The sequence below is a fragment of the Saccoglossus kowalevskii genome, chromosome 19 (genome assembly GCF_978046115.1).
Source record: "Saccoglossus kowalevskii chromosome 19, keSacKowa6.1, whole genome shotgun sequence".
Classification (NCBI taxonomy): Eukaryota; Metazoa; Hemichordata; class Enteropneusta; family Harrimaniidae; genus Saccoglossus; species Saccoglossus kowalevskii.
Window position 1 is genome coordinate 32,162,730 of NC_140659.1, and position 23,925 is coordinate 32,186,654.

Consider the following 23,925-nt stretch of genomic DNA (forward strand, 5'->3'; position numbering starts at 1 on the left):
ATTACAATTCATAATGATGAAAAGTAATAATACATTGACGTATCAGTTGTACGATTACAATTCATAATGATGAAAAGTAATTATACATTGACGTATCAGTTGTACGTTTACAATTCATAATGATGAAAAGTAATAATACATTGACATATCAGTTATATGATTACAATTCATAATGATGAAAAGTAATAATACATTGACGTATCAGTTATATGACTACAATTCATAATGATGAAAAGTAATAATACATTGACGTATCAGTTATATGATTACAATTCATAATGATGAAAAGTAATAATACATCGACGTATCAGTTATATGATTACAATTCATAATGATGAAAAGTAATAATACATCGACGTATCAGTTGTATGATTACAATTCATAATGATGAAAAGTAATAATACATCGACGTATCAGTTGTATGATTACAATTCATAATGATGAAAAGTAATAATACATTGACGTATCAGTTGTATGATTACAATTCATAATGATGAAAAGTAATAATACATTGACGTATCAATTGTATGATTACAATTCAATGTGCATAAATATTTGTTTACGTCATCACACGTTGATTGTTACAAGTGGATGGAAAGTCGTACTCACGCCCTCTTGCGGCGGCTGCTAACTGCACTGTCCTTCACGAGAAAAATACTTGTATACTTGCGACCCCCGGAGGGGGGGGGGGTACATAGAACATGCCTAATGGGGACGTGCCCCTGAAATGGGTCTCGTTATTTGGATTTTAAGTATAAGTATCGGTCTTATTTCTGCTCAAGATCGGTAAATTTTTTCCGATTTGGTATACTTATGTATATAGTCAAAATACATATTTTATTAAATCAATATACAATGCAACTGTTGGCTTACATGTGCTTCTATTGGAGATGCTCTTCTAATACAGCAAATACGGTAACTGTTTTATTTGGAATAAACAGTGATGACAGAAATGGTACTTTGGTATATATATGGATATAGATTTTGCCACTATCCAGGTATAAAAATCATGATGGTCACACTTTTGAGCACTCAGGGGCAGCTCCCTGCCCAGCTATGTATCAACTGCCCCCACTTTAAAGTCAATGTTCAAATGATGTACGGCTATGTGTGTCTGTAGTCGTAATATTCAAATAAAACACACAATAGGGAAAGTGGTTCACCTTTTGATAAATTAGCGCACATTTAAAGTGTACTGTAAACATGTGCCATGATCCCAGCAAATGTAACATGTGCTACTCATGTTAGCGTGTACTATCTGGGATATTTTTGCCATTTATCAGCGATAATTTCCATGTTTTTGAACTTCAGTGACTACTGCCTGCACGTAACATGATCGAGAAATGTTCGCCGTCTCTCAAGAAAGTACCAGGATGAGTAAACTTTAAGGGTCATGACGATTGCGCATCATCGTGGTGGAATATCAAGTTGGTTTTGTGTACGTGCTGGATTGAATATTAGTGAGCAAAAAATAACAGAAAATAATAAACTTGTTTTTTATATGACAATTATATAGAATTTTAAACAAATATATATAACAATAATATAAGGACAACACTGTGATCGATTTGATTATAATAAAGTAGATGTCATCGCAGTGGTATTCCGTGACACGTGTTACATCAGACAATAATATAAGGAAAACACTGTGATCGATTTGATTATAATAAAGTAGATGTCATCGCTGTGATATTCCGTGACACTTGTTACATCAGACAATGATGACGTCAGATATATAGTGATGGCGAGAATCGCCACGTGACCTTTCCACGAGTCAGACAGAATGACAACTTTGCGTGCATCTTTTGAGACAATCTTGTAAAATAGCTCGCCCTCTAAATTTCATTTGAGAATATGGCAACATGCAATAATTAAAAAAATGAAATGTTTTATATTTTAATTCAATAATACCATGAACCAATGTGAACATTGTATATCCTAAAATCTGCCTACTATAGACAATAATCACCTGGTTGGTTGAAAACCGGGATAGCACATTGTTAAATAGCCAATTTGTTCTGCATATTAGATCACGTGACTGTCTCATTATAATAAATGACTGAAATTGAACAATAGCGAATTCAAATGATCACAATCTATGTGTAGTATTTATAAATGACATATTCATAAAATTATGTATTTTTGAAATATATGAAATATATATATGGGTAATGCTGTATAAAATAAATCCCATGACCTGCCTGATTTATATACAAGGCACTCGAATATGATATTAAATTTTACAAATATGTAAATTGACCTGATATAAAATGTATATTATTTCGTAATTTCAATTTGTTGTAATACTAAATCTAGGAAGAGTTCACATAATGTTAATTCATGTTATTGTTTGGAGGAGTCCGATGTGTTTTATGTGATTCAATTTGTAAATTCGGAAATTGCCATTTTCAAGTTTCCGTTGAAAAGACCTCGTTTCGTGTGACTGATTAATGGTAATATAATAAATGGTTGATATTTTGTGTTGTTAGCACCTGTGTTGCCTGTACAAAGCTCAAGCACGTCTCCTAACTGACCGTCAGCGGCGCTGTGCACGTAGCTCAAGTAAGAATGCCAAAAAAATATTTACATGTTACAATGAATATTATTTTTGCATAGTTAAAATTGATTTTAAAATTCCATAATCACTCCATTTTTAACTCCGGATATGTTTCAATTGGCTGGCTTAATCGCTTCTTCAACGCTTCCTGCATCGCTTTATAGTGTTCTAAAAATAGAAAAGAAAAAACACAAATATGTTAGACAGATGTAAATCACAATCGTATTTAGACAATGACATTGTTTGTTTATGGTTTCACTGAACCTTACCTTCACTATAGCTTATATGAAACCCTTCCATCCGTTCTGTCATATCCTTGCCATCATTAAATTGCGCCCCAGTGTCAACTGTTCCCTGTTGCCTAGCAACTGTCGTTGCCCTAGATGGCGACGCATGAGGAGAATTGATTCCAGAATCTGTCTGCATCGCTTCAACTGCTTCGAAACTGAGAAAATTTGGAAGAGGGGGCGCAGGAGGGTTTCCTAAGTACCCATTTGCAGTTGATGCCTGGTTTTGAGAAGCTTCGTTACCATAGTTACCATTATCAGTACTTTCCCCAATGTCAAGCATGATGGGAATTTTAGGAGCTTTACTACCATCAAGTTTATTCAGTTTTTCTAGACTTGGTGTAATAAACCGTACACTCTTTTTGGTTCTTTTCTTAGAATCGTCCTCCCCGTCACTCATCACATTGGGATCTTCCCCATCATTCCACGTACCGTTACTATTCATATTTCTATCCGACGCAGCAATTTCGCTCCCTGATGCACTCAACCACGTTTGGCTGACGTCAGAAGCATCTATGTGATCCGATGAGGTCATCCTAGTTGATCTCAAAGTGCTCCGATTCCGATGAATAGGGTTTGTTCCGCCAATATGAGACTCCGGCTCAAATCGTGACATGAGATAAAGGATCTTTTCATGAACTCCGCCTCGAGACTTTATTTTATCAGAATCTATCGATTCGGTCGAACTTTCCGATGCAGATTTCTTTCTTTCCACTCGTATTACTTCTTTCACCTCCGTCACTTCCGTTACTTCCACAATATTGTCTTTAAATGCAACCCTCTTTTTTGTTTTTTCAATATTTTCTCCTGTTTCTTCCTCTCTTGTGTTAGTTTGATACACGTTGAAGGGTTCGGGGACAGCACTATGACTCGGTGCAGGGGGAGGGGGAGGTGGTGGCGGCGGCGGCGGTGGTGGTGGAGATATATATCCATTTGGAGACTGCATGAGAAAAGAAGTATTGGATATCATCACTTGATCTTTTGCATATTCGTGGTTATTACGATGGACCATCACTTCTATTGAGATTGTTTTCCGATCCTCTTTCTCGTCCGGTGACGAGGGCGGGCTGAAATCGGGATTAATTTGTTTGTTGTCAGTCACAACAGGAGGAGGCATTTCCGTGTTGTGATTACTACTTGTTGTTGTTTTTGGTTCGATCTGCTCTCGTAACTCAACTGTCGTCTGTAAAGTTCCAGATTCAGACGGTGTTGACAGACTCTCAACAAATACGTGATCGTCAACCCATTTAAAACTGTCTCCGAGTGTCGATGCATCTGTATCCGTAATTGCTACATCACCTTTCGTAGTTTTAACATCGAATTCTTTACGAGTTTGGTCTTCTTTCAACATCCAATTGTCCTTGATCTGGGAACGTACCCATTCAGTGCTCTCATCCGTTTGCTCTGTGGGGGTTTTTGTCGTTAGTTCGCTGAAAAGAAACAAGAAGTTTGCAGCAATTTAAAGATTGTACAAATGACGTATATATAAAAAATACAATACAAAAACTATAGAGCTATTTATTTTGCATAAGCATTATCAAGGAAGCCGTATTGTCTTACAAAACCCCGTACCCAGAAAATTTCACATCAATCCCCAATGTACGGTGGCCCACAACGACAATTATCAGTTATTGAATACATGGCGCTTTTAATAATACTGTATGTTAATGTACATTACCTGGGCAGCACGTGATATATAGTTAAAGAATTCATATAGTTAACGTAATTATGAACCATTGAGTAAACTATTTATAAACACATGAAGAACACCTGATGAATGCATGCAACTAAATGGATATCACCCGGATGTTCCATGCAACACATTTCACGTGTTTGAAACTGACATACCTTTTGTGTTGATATTTTGGAGTTGGGAAGTTCTCCATATTTATGAACTCACTGGCACTCGCTAGTTGCTGTCTCATGACAATTTGATGGTCTTCTCGCGTGCCCGGCAATGCTATTACTCCTATGAAAACATACATCATATGGCCTGTTACTATAGCAACCAACGAAGACACATTACATACATGTGACTCACAGTCTATTCTTGATGTTTCTATGAGCATTCAATGACATGAATTAATTAAACATTACCTAGTCACAAATATCGACCCTTTACAAAACTACCGACATTTCCAGTTTCCGAAAATCTACAAACATCTGCAAAACTATTTCCGCAAGAGAATCCACATTCAAAGTTATTTGAATGTTTCCATGACAATACATGACTATTGTAATTGTTTATTATCGATACTATATACTAAGTACTATACAGGTTACCTTTACGTTTACTTTTAGAAAAAAAACATTTGTGGGTACAGTTCGATGAAATTTTATTTAATGAATTATTAAAACGGAATAACAAAAGTTATGTACACAAATAACGAAGGAAAAACTAAATTCCTATCGTATTTGGCACAATCGTGACGCCCACTGTCGATGTAGAAACACAAAGAAGAAAACTTACTATTCGTTGGTTGGAATAGCTGTGCTAGTGGCCGTAATGATGAGTCCGTTTGTGTCGTACTCGTTCCTGTGCTCTTTTTTCCAACTTTCGGTGCTGTGTTTTTATGTTTTCCAATTGATTGTCCCATACTGGCACTCTTCTTTTTACCCTCTGTTTTCTCGTTTTTCTTTTGTTCTCGACCCCACGTCCTGGATTTGAAGAAACCTTTTTTCCTTTTCCGCCTGGAATCCTGTGTTTCGGGAAATAGCATTACATCGTTAGATTTTTGTTAGATTGTTACCTTACCACGCTGAATTGTGCACGTGACATTATTTTATAACAAGTGGTTTTTGCCGTATTTATAACATGTCCCAAGATTATGCCAAACATATGGTGGCAAACATGGTTTTCTTTAGGGTCTATAACGGTCTTGTTTGTTCACAAATGACGTAATGATACCATAGTCATGAACCTGAACACCTTATAATGCAAATATTTCCACTCATCAATTCTTACCCTGATACCATCCAGTGATTTGAATCTCTTAATGGTTTCGTCGTCCATCGCTTTCATCATAATAACAGGACTGACGATCGACCTGTCACGATCTGAAAACATCATGCAACACATTTCAGTAAGTATTTTTAAATTTAAAAAGATCAGGTATGTATGTTTGTTTCCATTGTAATACAGATATGGTGAACTCCTCACTCCTTCCTATCTGGCATACCGTTGAAATCATTACTACTGTGTTCTATGTAACGAGTTTTCTGAAAGGGCATATCAGAAACATCCGTCTCAAACTTGACTCTATTTATAAAGGTTGTTTACGCAAAAATGTCGACCGTAAATATTTGGTTAAAATCGTTCCCAGTATGCTTTCTATATTATCGTCTTTCTAATAACTTACTTTTTTCAGTCGCTATTTTCACGAATTTGGGGTCAATGAACTTTCCTCCAGTTAGTGACAGAGCTAAATTGGAACATTCTTGATCGCTTCCCTGCACTGCTATAGTGTACGGCGTGTTACCCAACTAAGTGACGTAATAGTGAAGATATAAAATAAAATTAGAAAAACATAAAAAAAATGAAAAATGCTATAATTTGGATTGTTTAGTTCACAAAAATACCCTACATTTTGTAAGTTACGTAAAAATTTTACACCTGTAAATAAAAGTGCGTGTTTCCACGTTTGAAGGGATAACACAGACAACATTTTGTTTGTAGAGAAGCTGTGTCGAAACGTGATTTAAACTTGAAATACTGTTCAATGTATTTCGGTGAAATGTTATGCGCCCTAACATTATTGCGTTATTGGCAACTTCTAATCAACTTCATTTGGTACGTGTTAAATTCTGTATTTATGCAAATTACATGTCTTTCAATGAGACAATGAATTAGGTCTCAGAGCATTAAAAGATTGTTTAGTGGTCTTATTACGCCAGTGAGTCCCTAACCTTGTCAGTGGCATGCATGTCTACGCCACCAACGATGAGCAAAGAGAGAGTCTGTGCCTTTCCCATCTCTGCCGCATAATATGATGGCGTCCTTCCATTTGAATCGGGGACGTCGTGGAACTCAGGAGATGGCTGTTGATGCAGCATCCATTTCAAGCAGTTTGCGTGACCTCGACCTAAAATACAAAAGATGTCATGTTTGTAATCACAATTATTTCAAATGGGTTGGAATCACAACATTTGGGTACTAACCAACAATTATGTTTTTGCCCCGCTTTTTCGTAGAAAATTGAAAACAATTGCTAACTAAAGTTAAAAAAGCACGTCTAATATGCTGCAAATTATGCATCGAGAATGATTGGGTGTGTGTGTCGTGGTTGAATAGTTTACGGAAAATCATGTAGAGTGATGACGATGTATTCCGACTCGAGGTTCGAGGTTCCGGTTTATTAATTAGTATAACTATGTTTTTGTTTACAATATAACATTTGACTTAATTCTCACCTGCTACAATATGTAGAGGGGTTATCCCACCGTCCATTTTATCTTTCATCATCTGCAATCCCATTTTACCCACAATCCATTTAACTGTTTCCAAGTTACCCCCAACACATGCCGCATGTAAGGGTGTGGCACGTGCAAGACTGCGCAGACTTCGCGGATTCAAAACGCCGTGATCGGCCATAAATTTAATGCATGGCAGTCGGCCACTCCGTGCTGCATAGTGTAAAGGTGTTTGACCTGCAATACATAAAAGTCTTAGAATAAAGTTGATGGTTATTTTCAATATTTGTCTATTTTATTTTATCGTGTGATATTCTCACCTTTGTTATCCCTAGAGGTCACGAGTTTGGGCATCATTTTCGTCACCATTTTGACCAGTTCTAAATGTCCTGTAAATGACAAACATGACAGTTGTATGTATATGTGTGGTGGTGATGGTTTGGGGTTTATATGCGGAGGTATATAGTACGCAATTAATAAACCGTAATGGTTTGTTTCAATGTTTCCACCATTATATAACACAGTATCTCTGAAACCACATGGCGTATTGAGCGTTCTGATCATCGACCACGAAATATGTATGTACCATTTGAGTGCTACCACGTCATCGAATCAGGTTCTATGAACGGTTAGCTAAACTTAATATTAAGATAATTCAATGAAATAAGTTGAATAGATAGACCTGCAATAAGTCTTTTCCACATTATCAGATAGTAATGTTCGAACAAAATAAATGTATAATGATTATATACCCTATATATAAAATATTTTTTTGAAATGCAGTCCCTCACCCCCTTGGCCATTTTCGCCGATTTTTAGTCACCGGAGTGATTCACGTCCAAAATTTTGGTTCTCCGGGCGTCTCTAATAAATACCCTTATCTAACCGCTGGACTGAATTAGCTAAATTATGAAAAATTCATAGAAGATTGGGCGAAAATCGGTCGTTTTTGGCCTCATCGTTTTTTTGCTCGGAAACGCAAGGGCGATAAGACTCGATTTTCAAGAACGCAAGTCGCTCGGATCGGACGGTTTCTATTGTTTCGAGTCTGTTGTGTGTCTAGAAACATAACAACTTTGTTTTTTGTTGAATATAGGACATGCTCTGTTCCAATAAAGGATTTTGATATGTAAATCGAACGATTTTAATAGTTCCTTATTGTAACGTCTCCCACATAAATATTCCTCCACTCCCCAGAATTTGACAATGGTACCAGCCCAGAATGGACTTTCTGTTCAGCGCGTCTTTGATTGTAGCAATGTTTACGCCACTGTGCGAAAATACGCACACTCGCGAATTTGACAACATTCACTTGAGCGTTTTAGGATAGTGGGAATAGAAGCAAATAGATGGAAATGCCAGTTACATCACTCATGAAGATTAAAGATTCGATTGCTGGCCGGGATAGATGGATTAAGTGTTCATTTCTATGCAATATGTCTACACATGCGATTCTTCTGCTGTGGACGGCGACGGCCGACAGATTGTTTTGGTTTTGCGGCTCTCTTGGCATGGGCATCTGATTTTTAGGTTTCTGTTTGTTTTTTTAATATTCTGACGTTTACTTGGTCGTATTTTGTATATACCACTCAGACACTGACAACAAGTGAGTTACCTTACCCTGAGTAAAGGGACCGGGACATTGTCAACATGGGACTCTGAGGCCCCGGAGAAAGCGTCATCTTACAAAATTAATGAAAGAAATTTACAATCTCATTCTTCCGAACAATCTGATATTTATGATGCTGGATAACAAAGTATACAAGTACTTTCAAGTTACTGTTCACAGTCACAGTATTAAGAAAAAGATACTGTGGAAACTCATAACAAATGTAAATACAAAATAAATGTCAGTGAATACAATATTTAATAATTTGCAGCCTCCATGGACAAGTTCACAGCCTCTAATATTGCAAAACCGTTAGTTGTGAACTGAACTTTAAATTTCATCAGGATATCCACATGAAGTTACACAGATATAAAAAAATGCAGTATTTAGACAAGGAAAAATAATGCCTTTTTGTCAAGGCTATATCATATTTTCTCTTATTTTGGGGGTATTTTTGTGAGTGTACATGTATGCATTAAAATTATCGTAACTTAAAATGTAATCATATAGTAGTACAAATGTAAAGTACACAAAATTATCGAGTGATTTTGGATTTGTTGGAAAAGTAGCCGAAATGCTGTGACATGGTCTAATTGGTGGTGGGAATTGCCAAGCCAGTTTATAAAACAAGCCGGTAGGCTGGTTGGCTATCCACTTTGCTAAAAAACAAGCAACATCATGTTTTCGGCTGTTACCATGGTAGGACATGAACGTGAAGCTAACGTCGGTTTACAACTAAAACCGGGCCCCGTATACGAAGTTCGCAAAAAAACGTTCAGTCTTTATAAGCCACTTTATTGTATTGCTAGGACGTATTCTGCTGTTAAATTTATTATTTCCAACCGTTTTGCGATAGTATTTTCTAGATTGAAGGCAGCATTTAATACAGTTCATTCATAGTTCAAAGTTGCGTTGGGATTACGTTGATACAGTGTAACAATGTTGGCGCCGGTGATCTCTTACCAGTGTGCAACGTAGCCAAAATAAAAACAAACACGATCATATACACTGCTATTACAAGACTGCTAGTAGGTAATACATTTGGGGCGAAAGTATTCAAAAATCAGTTTCTGGCTGTTGCCATGGCATGGTTAAAAGCCGCTAGTGAAAAGTTACCCCAACTTTGAGGTCAAGTTTCTCGGTAATGAAAATAAACATAAAACAACCAGTAAATTTATGCACACTCAAGCTGAGTAGAATGAGCTACTTAATCCTAGAATTGTAGGGCGAGAAGGTATAAAAAAAATATTTTTTTTGGCTGTTGCCATGGAAACGGTGGGCCAGAATTTTTAGATTTTACAACCTAACTAGAGTGAAGGTGTGACTTGCCAAGTTTGAACCAAATCGGCCCAACCAAAAAATCACAGAAAGTAAAATTTCTCAGCAATGAAAAAAGATATCAAAAATTCAACTTTGTGCCCACACTCAAGTTGAGTAGAATGAGCTATGTCTGAGGAGTTTTATCCTAAATTTGTAGGAGGAGATACATTTGGCACTAAGTTGTCCAAAAAAACCCACAGTTTTTGGCTGTTACTATGGCAACGGTGGGCCAATTTTTTTTTCAGATTTTACCTAATAACTAGTGTGATGGTGTGACCTGCCTGCCAAGTTTGAGGGAAATAGGCCAGCCAAAAAAATCACAGAAGAATTAATACGTGAAAACACTGGAAATCACACATACAGACACACAAAATTGATTTTAAGGGCAATCCTAGCGGAGCGGATCGCCAATAATGTACAAAAATTTTCGTAAATATTACTGACCGCAAAAGACGCTCATCGCGAAGTGACTTGTAAGAACTATAAAATATGTCAAACACATTGCATTTACTTTATTATATTCACAGTTAGCAACATTTAAATTCTAAAATGATGTGCTATTGTACACTGTGTATATATAAGTAAAACAGACAAATTCCTTCATATCATATTTTACGGGAGAATGGTGATTTATGTGTGGTAAATTATTAAAAAAGAAACATATGCATACCTCTTTCCGCTGCTATGTGCAGAACGGTAAGTCCACTTACAGTTTTCATTCCTGCGATAGTTCCTTTAAATTCCGTCAATAGCCACGTTGCCACGGCAACTTGGCCATGTAGAGCCGCTAAATGAAGTGACGTCATGCGATCAGCGTTGCGATCACAGGCGGCGTCCAGCGCATTCGTGTCTTGCGTGAAGAGCATCGATAAACACGCGAGATTCCCATGACAAGCCGCGAGATGTGCAGGCGTGTCTTCTTGTTTGTTTTTGGCTCGTATTGGTATATACGTATGATCCAACAACCATCTGGAATAAAACACAATTTATGTAAATTAGTGATGTTTAGGGAAATTTTGACCGATAATGAAAAAATGGGTTATCGGTCAATTTTTCGTAATACGAGCCTGAAATAGTCAAAACTGGCATATTTACATAGTAAACTAATAGTCAGCTGAGGAAAAATAGTAACAAATTATTCACAGAGGAAATCACTGAAAATGCAAATGATAAATCTATTGCTCACAATTAATTGTACAAATTTGAGCATTTCAAGTTATACTCGGGTCAATGACCGGGTAATAGCATTGGTAGCTACTAGCATTGTTTGTATTTAATCGTATTTTTATTACCTTATACTAAAATATAATTTTTAGAGTAGCAACAAATTCTCATTTTCGGTAAATCTACCACGTATATTTGCTTTTGAGATATAAGTTTTGGTTTTTGGACATATCGCCTATTGTGGTTGTGGGATTCAACCAGATACCGTGGCATTGTATAATATACCAGGGGTAGTAACGTGAGAATGCACTGTAGAAATAGTTACGAAAATTGCTCATTCAAGAATATTTGAATAGTTCTCAAGGGTCAATGGCTAATGAACCACGACTGTCCTCGTTCTAATAAATTAAAAACACATCTCTGTTATTTGAATAGTGATGATGTACATTAAATTTGTGTTAAAGTACACAAATGCCCGGAGTTACTAAGCCCTCTCAATACAACAATTTCGACTGACACAGCCGTGGAAACTTTATTGTTTTATATGATAAAAAGTATAGAGCTTCTGGTGATTTAAAAGAAACCATTAATTATCGTAAACAAATAACCTCGAACTCTGAAATATGATCACTGGTAGTTTGACGAAACAACATTTTTTATCAGCCACTCGAACATCGTCTTTATTGCCACCGTATGAATATTGATCCCATGAGAGTTCGTATCACGTGGTTTTATTTGCCACAACGACCGAAAGAAATAAACATAGACTAAGGTACTAGTATAAAGAATAACTACTATACTTACACCTCACTTTACAATCATAGCATGTGAAGTGAGATCATTGCGACGAGGACGATAGTTTAAAATAGATCAATAATATGTCCATGTTGTACTTTCTACCAGTCTATAATGGGCACTATGGTATATATTGTGTTACATGGGAATAATACTGTAAAACATCCCCGTGAAGCTAGCATGTTATTTTAGCCAATTTAGCTAATCTGTTACGCTAATGCAAGTTGTTTTTAATTTAAAAGAAATTAATGAGATTATTGCCATTAAATAAGATTCTGTCATGTAATTCACCTTCATCTGCCATGATTGACACGAATTCGCTAAAATGGCATGTAGCTATGTCTCAGTGTTTTACAGTAGTTCTGCCTGGCCAGAAGCTAGACGTATGACATTAGGACATGAATATTGGCGATCCGCTCCGCTAGGATTGCCCTTATAATCACTTTTGTCGTTTTGTGTGTGTGTGTGTCTGTGTGTGTACATTTCCAGTGTTCCAGTGTTCACGTATTATTTCTTCTGTGACTTTTTTGGCTTGGCCGATTTTGTTCAAACTTGGCAGGTAGGTCACACCTTAACCCTAGTTATAAGGAAAAATCTGAAAATTTTTTTGGGACCACCGTTGCCATAGCAACAGCCAAAAAACTGATTTTTGGATAGCTTCGCGCCAAATGTATCTCCTCCTACAAATTTGGGATAAAACACTTCAGACATAGCTCATTCTACTCAGCTTGAGTGTGGGCACAAAGTTACCATTTGAATTTTTGATATCTGTTTTCATTACCGAGAAATTTGACCCCAAAGTTGGGGTAACTTTTCACCAGCAACGGCTCGGCTCGTTTTGTTCATACTTCACAGGTAGGTCGTGCCGTCACTAATTGGAAAAAAATCCTGGCCCACCACTGCCATTGCAACATCCAAAAACTGATTTTTGAATACCTTCGCCCCAAATGTATTACCTCCTACCAGTTTTGTACACAGTCAGCTGGCATCGGTGTTGCTGGGTGTATATGATAAAGGGAAGTTGTGCAACCAAATTTGCCGAGTTCGCAGTTTTTCGCCAATAAAAAAATAACTAAGGCAACAACTCACGGTTTTTCAGCATTTTTGTAATAAAGACATTATTCTCTATCAATAATCCGCCCAAAACAGGAACATTTCTACTAATTCTTGTGTTTTTTAGACGTTTTTCGAAAAACCTGCTATTAGGCTGCAAAAGTAGAACATTCCGGAGGGGGCGAAAGGGAAGAGCCAAATTTTAAAATAGAAAAAATAGAACGCGTATTTTGACCTCTATGCGGTCGTTGCCAAAGAGCCCTGCGTCCATCGCCTGGCGATGCGATGCTCTTCCGTTTCACCAGTTGCGTTTTTTGACTAAAATTTGGGCAGTACTGTCAGTCACGAAAATTGATGAATAAATTAATACACATAAAATATGAATCACGGGCTAATTCAATGGTCACCGAACACTCCACTACTAAACAATCTGTGGCAAGATAGTAGAGTACTGTATATTTGACCCAGATTTGACAAGCGTGGTACAGTTTTTTGCGCGTGTCCGTAATAACGCGCACAAAGGATTGTGGGACAGAGTCCTTTATTTGCTGGCATTCTTGACTTTTGACTGCAGTTCTTTTTTTTATATTTTAGAGTAAATGCTTCTGATATGCTCTTAGGTTGCTTAATATCCGTCTGAAATTCTGGACTGTAGTCATATTTTTCGATTAGGAGTCGTATATTTAAATTACTCACTGTGACTAGTGTTTTGCATTATGAAGTATATTGTTATGAAGGTCAACACACTGCAATTTAGGTAAATATTTACCATTTCGTTATTTCATTATTTCGCTTTCCAGCATTTACGGGAAACGCTTCATTCTAAAAAATGCTATCGCAAAACGGTTGGAAATAATAAATGTAACAGCAGAATACGTCCTAGCACAGTCACTCTACTAGGAGAGAGTAACTGTGGTCCTAGTACTAAACTAAGTGACTTCTAAAGACTGAATGGTGTTTGCGAACTTCGTATTAGTTATAAACCGACGTCAGCTTCACGTTTATGTCACCATGGAAACAGCCAAAAAACATGTTGCTTGTTTTTGAGCGGAGCGGATCGCCAACCAGCCTACCGGCTTGTTCTACTTTATTGCTCACTCATCGGTCAAATGTGTTTATTCACTGATATTCATAGATCACGTAAAAATCACATAAATCTCAAAACAAAATCGATTATTCCCTTGTGAATGATAAAACTGTATTATAATATATGTAAAGTCTATGATATACGCATGTTCACATTCCTCTATATAACCTTTGCACTCTAGACAGGACACCGGACAATAGCTCAACTGTCACAAGATCCTAGAGCACGAAGAGTTCATATCGAACGCACCTTTAAAGTAAACTATTGCCGCTGTCCCCAGGAGGAATGTACTAGCAATTGCGTGATTCAAACCAATTGAGCATGAAAGCCTTGAAAAACCCATTCGTTTTCACTGCGACTAAGATTTGGATGAACGAATGGTCAGGGTAACTTTATCTAGTAGAGGGCACAGCTGTAATAGTACATTAATCATGAAGCATGAAAGAAGGAAGGAATTTGTAGAGTAGTCATGCTGGAAACCTCGGAAATCTCGGAAAGTGAAACTCATGATACTTTGGAAATAAACATATTATTATTAATATCCCTGAAAGTACTTATAAAAACCTTGGAAACACAATTGAAACTACAAATTATGAAATCCATGTAATATATATTTGCAATCTTCACGATGCAAATTTTATATTGTATTAAGTTTCGTTTTATAAAACCAGTGTGGGGTCAATGTTACATATTGATGTTTTCCTACACACCTCAGTAAATATGTTTGAATATTCATGTCTTGGTAACTATATAATGTTGGATTACTATAATACAACTGTTATTCACTTCTACTGTTAGTTTGTTCTTGAAAAAGGAAACTTAAATCGCATATCATTTGGTAGTGTGATATCACCAAATATAATTTCATCAATTGTTGGCTGTCCCATCAATTGTTGGCTGTCCCATCAATTGTTGGCTGTCCCGTCAATTGTTGGCTGTCCCGTCAATTGTTGGTTGTCCCATCAATTGTTGGCTGTCCCATCAATTGTTGGCTGTCCCATACTTCTCCCAAAACATGCACAATTTGTTTAGTATATACAAAAAATAACAAATGCTCAAGGGTCTCATTTCCTATTATGCATGAGGTACATATTTCACTAAATCTCAATTCCCTTTCTTCTTAGGTCGTAGCTGGTGTACAGAATACGATGATGCAGCTTGAACAAACATTTCCAGTCTGAATATCGTTTAATAAACATCACTCTGGATATTTTGTGTCTGAATATGTATTTTTCCACAACCCAAGCTACATAGCTTCGTTTTCTATTTTGATTGCTCGCAAAACATGTTAAATCATCTGAAAATACAGAATATTTCGCTTCAAGACAATTGTTTCCCCGATTATTAGGATTACTTCACATATTAATCAAGAAGATTTCCAGGGATAGAATGAAAAAAATAGGGGGACAAGGGATATCTCACTCCTCGATTAGGAGAAAATACCCAGATGTAAAACCATTATTACTTTGATTCATTTTAAAAATATGGGCCTAACACTAAATACATTCAAGCAGGAATAAATAATCGGACACACCAAATGCTATATCTGAAGGTCCACTACTATCAGAATATCAGCAACTTGATTTCCTCGTTATATTAGAGCATTTCCTCAACAATTGTAATACAGTCATTCATGTCTGTTCCCTCGATGAATGCACCCTATGTCTGGTAGAATCATTTCTAATCCTTTGACCAAACTATTTTGCGTCTACATTAATGAGACATAATGGCCGTCAATTCTTGTTCTTAATTGTTAACTCTATCAGCTTAATAACTCTTTGACTTTGAGATTTAGATAATTCATCCATAGTTCAGGGAGTTAACCACTAATTCACCCACAAGTTTGTATATTCTAAGCGCAGCTCAGATTTCATTTCGTCAAACATAACTACCATCTGGATGATATTGATTTTGGATCCATTTAGAAATCTAGCTTAGACAAGTCCTTCAATAAACGTATTTCAGTTTCCATTATGATGGCCCAAAATAATCCAATCCACTCTTGGTCTACCCAATGTGTATTAACAAGTGGAATGTTAATATGCCAAATGTCCAATAGTGCGTAATGTTCAAAGATTTCAAACATAATTTCATTTCCGACAATTTATCATATTCATTTATAATTTAAGAGATGTGATGAGAAAAATCTCCAAGATTTTCATGGTTGTTGGGTGTATAAAAAATAAGTAACAAAAACAAATCTCTCTGCCTCTCTGTCTCTTCTATCTCAAGTACATTATTTTGTAATCAAATTTCTCCAGAATAATATTCACCCCATAGACTCACCATGGAAATAGATACAGTGACCAGGTATCTGTGTTGACCACTGTGGATATCATGCAAAACAAAAACACAATGTCTTTATTTTATTTTTTATTTGGTTTTTATTTTGCTTTTAATTTCCTAATGAGGCTTTGGGGTTTTCATGTTTCAGGTTTCCGTAATCCGGCAAATTCACTTTACCAAGGACGTTAATGACACAGCAAAATAGCATAAATTCGTCAAATTCATAAATAATACATACAACTATAACATTACGAGTTGGTAGTATGTAAATCACCATGGCAATAGAGAGGAAACCGGATCTTAAACACAATGATGTAGGGATGGGTATTGCAATAAAACAAGTAATTTGATAGTTGTATTATTCGTATAAAACAACGAGATTTATGATTTTAGAATTAAGTATACAATATTCGTACAAATTAAAATAAAAGACAGAATTAGGGTGTTGTTATCTACAACATATACATATATATTATACATGAATACCGCGAAAGGACAACTTGTTTAATTTATTTGACAATAACCAGGATGTGTGACCCCTAGGTCATCACGATCTATGCACGCGCCAATAATCCGATAATAGACAGGGCACTGAGACATAAAACGGATTAGCTTAATAATATATATGTCTAGTCAGTACAGAGCATTAACGGCAACATTATTATTATTATTATTATTATTATTATTATTATTCTTGTTATTATTATTATTATTATTATTAGTATTATTATTATTATTATTATTATTATTATTATTATTAGTATTATTATTAGTATTATTATTAGTATTATTATTATAAAACTGGTATATTCTACTACTATGTATATGGGAAGATTTCAAAACAAATGAGATAGGTTAGTGGCGATATTATATATATGCCCAGCAATGACATCTGAATAACTACACTTGCCTTTACTAGTCTTTGTTCTTGTAATTGTCATTTGTTGTTTGACAATTATGTCACTCTAATATTGATATTGGCAGTATTGGATTACATGAGCGTTTGTTGTGTTTTAGTGTCTGTACAAAGTAATAATACTCACCGAAGGCAGTCTTCATTTCCCGACTGTGCGGCAATATGTAAGGGGGTATTGCCATTGGCGTCAAACATCGTCACCGTCCCTTTCTCAAAGATGCTTGGCAACGCTTTAATATCACCTTTGTACGCAGCCTTGTGTGCAGGCAGCTCGACGGAAACAAAAGTTGTTGCGACAGTTTCCATTGTAGCATTAACACTTTTCCCAGCAACATGGTTATCGGTATTTTTATTTATTTCCGCATTCATGGGGAGTCCCACTTCGGCCATCTCGTTGTATTGTTCCATGCGTTTCCTGTGTGGGGAACAGTGATACACGTCAGTCACATAGTCGCACATGTTAGGGTCAAAAGGTCATGTATCACCTGCAGATGAAATGTGTTTATTTCACTGTAACAACATCATGTAAACAAGCCTCTGCGGCACACTAAATACGCATGCGCATGTACTCTGTGAGTACGTACCAGTAATGAAAGTGCGTACTTTTAATCCTCATCACCAAATTAATGATATAGTTGAGAGGCTATATATATGTTCTGAATCGACATTCTGAATACATAATTACTTTTGAGATGAATTTCTGTCTCAGAAAATAAGTATGCCAGTGTCCATGTCCGCCATAAAACCCAGCAGCAATACACCACGTGCTGTCAATATTACACTGTATGTGTAATGAAGTTAATACGTTTTGCAGTCCGTCAAATAACCTGATGTCGTGTGTAGACCCCAGTACTAATATTGACACACATATAGCGGCACGTATTGTCGAACCTTAATATATGCCAGGTAATTTTGTGAACACACATTTTGTTCAGTCACGTATAAAAGGCTTACTAATTGTCTATTTGTGTGGCAATTGTACATTAAAAAAACAATAATTTAAATACACAGGTTTTTTTTTCAGTGAACATAGCAGTAATACAAGTCGGGGCGCGTTCTATACGTACAGGTATGCGCATGCGCAATATAGTTTTTAATATTCCATTGGACAATATTTATGTTTGCTGCCAATATGTTTTTACGATAAATTATTAAACAACATTAATTAAATATGCAGTAACTTATATCGCACCTCGGTGGCGAAATCGAGGCTCATACTTGCACAGGCTTGAAAAATGAACTAGGATTGGTTAAAAGTAAATCATATGACACATGATGGGGTTATATGCAAATAAGTTGTCAGACTAAAATTTCAATTTTCGTTATTCCTTCAATAGTTATCATTATATACACACTTATTCTCAAACTTGAAGTCAATCTGATTAAAATAAGATCCTGGTTGGCTTAATTTTTTTTAATGTAATTATTATTTATTTTAATTATTTTTTGACGTTACACTTATTTTGCTGTGAGAATTGGTTTGTTTATGCGCGGCAAATTTATTGTAAGAGCAAATATTAAAACGAATAATAATAAATAAAATTAATAGTAATAATAAAAAATATATTTATATAAAATTTAAAAAAATTAAGCCAACCAGGATGTTATTTTGATTAGATTGTCTCAAAGTGTGTGTTTTCAATTTAGAAGAAATTGACAATTATTCTAATCTCTCAACAAATCGGCTTTCAAAGGTTACCAGAGCGTAGCACAGTTATTCTCTGTTGGCGTTCATGACCGTATCAATCAGAGTTGCAGCCTGGTTCTACCAGTGGAACAAAGCCGACTGTTTTTAACACCTATCGAGCCATAATACATGATGAGTCCGTATGTAGTCTACGACTGAAAGGTGGTATTGTCGTCATTGAAGCTGACGGGACTGTTAAACAGAAGAAAGAATAAGCATGCACACTATGTAGTCGAATTTCTTTGATACAACGACAAAGAAACCCCCGGTGACAGTGAATGGTCTAGCCTGTTGTCAATTCTCTTTTTCAAAGTTACAAAGAAAATCATCCCTTTTTTCGGCACTGGGTGATGATTGAAATTAATGTAATGAAACAGATTCCGCTGCAAGTGTACTTTTTTTATAATTTGCATTTGGTCCCAACAATACGTTTAGTCACAAAATATATTAAACCAGCTTAACCTTCGTATTTGTGAATACTAATTTCAATTGGGAGCCATATTCAAACCTCTGCAAATGGTCATGGTGTAGCCGGTCACGGTGTAGCCGGTTTGGTGGAGTGTAATCTTACAACAATCCTGTATTCAAGGCGTGAACCTATATGCCCTTCAGCGTACACAATGACAACGCCTCATTCTTAGCAAACAACTTGAAGCCATCCATTTTACATACTTTTGTCATTATTATAATTGTACCCGCTTGCAATGCTGACGTCACAGTTTATGAGTCACAAGTTTTCGTAGAACTAGTTTTTGTGTTTATACATCTCTACAAAATGAATGTCAACTCCGGGAACTTGATGTCACTATAGTTTCTTTAAATAACCAACTTTCTTGGCAAGCCGTACATGACCATGTCTTTATGACAGGGCCATTCTGGTGCCAACCAGGCCCGGTCGAACACAAACTACGGACCTTATCCAAGCATTTACCGCCGTATTTGTCAGTTTCTGTTTGTATCCGTTTCTATCCCATTGGGTTGAGTATGTAGTGTACCCGCTAAACATGAGGTAGACCCCCACTTCAACCTAAAGTAGGCTCTGAAATTGACACCTACCGGTCGTGAGCTCAGTTTAACAACAGCCATAGTCTGGGGATGATCAGAAGTATAACTATTAATTAGTTGATAATTCACTGGTTAGTGATTTTGTGTTCGATACGATCCGACACTTTTCCTTTTATCCTAAAATACGCACGCATATTGTACAGTACCAAGGCGTACCTGTAATTAGTACCAAGTGCTTTTGATATTTCAGTGAACATGTACTCGAATGCAATGTAAGAGCCCTTTCATCGAACAGATGCCCGCTACAAGGCCATTCAATGTGCCTTTCTTTGTACATGACCCCTGACAAGCGACTTCTGATAACAATTGATGTCAATGTCGGATTAACTCACGTGTTTTTGGTATTTTTTTCTCCGGGAGTATATTTTTACAGAGAATATACTAAGACGCTTATATGACTCGAAGAACATTTTACACGATTCGGGGGGGGGGTCCGATTTAAGAGTACGATACCCCGTATGTATGGAGGTTTCTACTGTGTTTATGCAATGAACCATTATTTATTATAGTAGAGTGACTATATTACATTATCTGGTAGACTGTATTGTCGTTTATTCTACATGCATTGCGCGTTCTTTTCCATGGCAAGCACAGATCTCATACTTTCCTTGCTACAAACTGGCTTTCTATTTCCGTCTCTGTATACATATATTTGTTGTTACAGCTTAGTCTCCTCGGCAAAATTAATGGCCCATACCTTTTGGCACTAAATGTAATGACCATCATAATTTTCACAATGTTTCGAGTATCAATAAAATAGCAAAATAAAACCACTGTATAATTTGAGTGATTATTTAGGATCTTGTTCTAATAAAGGCGTGTATAATAATGAGATGCGTGTCAAGGAAACAGTAATTCCTATTGTTCCATCATAGTTTCACTCTGTAGTTAGCACCATTTAGGCGATTTATCTGCGCTCTGTGTATATAGTTGTTGTGATGTGTAGGGGCATGCGCGTCGCGTAATTATTCACACTGTTTAATAACATGAACTCTTAGTGTAGTCTGCATTTTGATTGATAAGATAAGTGACGTCAATTTCGATGAGTTTAATTTTTAATAACTTCTATATCGTCACCAGATGCTAATATATCAATTTAATTACCTACATGACCAGTCCATTAAAATAACGCGCGAGCTCGTTACAAACAGGTGTATTCATTTCATTTCCTTTGACTCAAATACTAGCAGAATTGTTATGACCCGAGCGTGCATTGATTATCGGTAACTGTTTGCATAGTTATGTTGCAGGCACAATACTACAATGTTAAAAGTTATTGTTACTCCAATGCAGTGCGTTGATCTTATCTTGGAAATTGATTGTCTATTAAAGGGGTGAGATTTTTGCACTTTCCGATAAATTTATTACAGAAATATTTATTTATTTTTTAAAACATATTTACGCCCTCCGCAGGACTCCAACTGGGTGATCCCTAGTCCAAATCACAGGTACCTGCAGCATAGCTGCATAACCTCGCGTATTTCATGAATGCAGAAAACAACTGTTTGAATTGTTTTCAAATGCCGGGGCAAAAGGTATGCCTCCCTGTTTCCGAACTAGTATAACAACCAGTGTAATTTGAAAACTTATTAGGCTGGGAAAATACGCCTTTCCGTGCAGAAATAACCCAGATGCCACCTGTTGTGCCGCTAATTACCTGTACCATGGCGGTGGAGTTTTAAGGGTGTCCCACGACTCATATAACTAGCTTCAATTAAATTTTATCGCAAAGTATTGCGTAAATGCAAAACGCTTTCAGCCTTGATCAGTGTTAAAAATAGCTCGTAAACACCACAAAGCATATCGCTGTCTTTGGGCAGTGGAGCAATACTTAGGCTGCGAACGGTCACCGACCGAGTGTCTTGTTTCAACCTTTTCGGCCGTGGTCACTGCGTTTACGCCCTTTTTTGAATTCCACTTTCAATCCAACACGAGAATCGCAATACAATTGAGCCTGGAAGAAATTAACAATCGCCCACAATGTTTAAACTGAAATGTTTTTGTGTTTTATAGATATTTGACTCATTCATTTACACGTAACGTCACAACGCCGCATGTCCCATGTAAAAGCAAGCTCCTATTTACGCACTCTTTTCACTTTCAAAATGGCGATTAGTTCGACACCCTTTCTCTTGTTTCACATCGAGTGGAACTGAAACACTGGAATTTTGTACACCATTATAGTTTTAGGCTAACCAGAACATAACAACATTGATATAGGCGTCATACCAACATATCGACGTTGAGTAGAGACCCAATCAGTCTATGAGTACTCGTTTAACCGTCAGCTGCGGTAGTCTGTTGTCCTAAATAAACATACCACTGATACCACTGTGATATCATAACGACAACCACTTCATCAGACACACATGGCATTACGTCAATTATTATCACGGCGACATGACATTATAATATTTACATTGTATAATTAACCAGATCTATATATCCAAAATTAAATTCGCTAAAAACGCGTCACCCGAGCCGCCCAAGACAACGAGCAAGTCCATTAATAATAGGCTAGCATATATGCACGCTTACTAAAACATCCCGGTTCACGATCGCAGCAAAAGACTAGTCACCTCTGGATACTTACCGTCGGTTAATCTGTATACATCACAGAACACTGTCCCATTCTCGAGAAGAACTCGTGCTTTTTGTACAAATTGTTCCACCAGCACGTATGTCTGTTGCGACCCACCCTAGGTGTGTCCACAAGTCACCGTGTTTATATAATACAAACGCCACTATAATGTTATTGTGCTACTGTCACTTGTTGGTATATCGCTTTCTTGCCAAAGTCAAAGGTCATCCATTGGATTCGCCATCGCCGCCACACTGTAAAAAACACACTAAAAGGAATATTTCCTACGAAATACCTTCGACTAATTTCCTCTATTTAAATGAATTCCCACTAGCACTAAAAGCCACCAGATGATTGGTTTTCTGTTTTATAATGCCATATAAAATGTTTATTAAAAATACACAGTATAGTGACATACACGATAATCAGATCTGATTTAATATGCTTTTTTGAAATAGCACAAAATCACCCTCGTCAATCAATTAAATCAGTTCTGATTCTAAACTAGGTAGAATTGTTTTAAGAAGCGGGACAAAGGGCGCCACTAACGTTACAGTTAGCGTCGACGACCATCCAATGAGATTGCGTTGCTGGGGTGTGGGATTGTATTGTAATCTTGGTCCTAGGCCTGTGTACATGCTTGTTTAAGGAATGATATTTACATCGAGACTTCACGGTACCTCCACATACTCAGACCTGTACACAGAGCTAGATTGGTCACTCAATTTTGAGAGAGAATAACGAGGTGACAGGTATACAATCTCAGAGAATCGACCGAGTGCACTTCAAGCACGCCACCAACGTCAGTAATCAGTTAAGGCTTAGGGAATGTATTTTTGCTCATACAAATTACGTTATTTTGTTTTTCAAGTTGTGTATGGTTCCAAAAAAATGATTTTCTTGGTGACGTCATTAGACATGTTTTAATTAATAGTCATTACAACAGAAATAATCGTGTAAATGATCTTTAGACATTGTTCTCAATGAAGGTGGTTTTATCAACTCATTCCCCAACTGATGGGGCTGGGCGCGACTATAGAATGCAAATTTTGTTGATGTAAACTGTGTCAGAATTTATAAACTAATAGGGCAACAAATAAACCCCACG

General features: G+C 36.6%; 1 protein-coding gene across 1 annotated transcript; it reads right to left on the minus strand.

Annotated features, from left to right (window-relative positions):
- Positions 1 to 1,472: 1,472 nt before the first annotated feature.
- Positions 1,473 to 22,998, minus strand: LOC100374575 (uncharacterized). The gene is made up of 12 exons (XM_085493541.1): positions 22,830 to 22,998; positions 17,612 to 17,899; positions 10,854 to 11,152; positions 7,575 to 7,643; positions 7,255 to 7,491; positions 6,751 to 6,926; positions 6,204 to 6,327; positions 5,810 to 5,901; positions 5,315 to 5,543; positions 4,693 to 4,813; positions 2,827 to 4,274; positions 1,473 to 2,725 (listed from the first exon to the last, which is right to left on the minus strand). The coding sequence occupies exons 2-12, from the start codon at positions 17,890 to 17,892 to the stop codon at positions 2,643 to 2,645; spliced, it is 3,159 nt and encodes a 1,052-aa protein (XP_085349667.1). The 5' UTR covers positions 17,893 to 17,899; positions 22,830 to 22,998; the 3' UTR covers positions 1,473 to 2,642.
- Between the last annotated feature and the right edge of the window lie 927 nt (positions 22,999 to 23,925).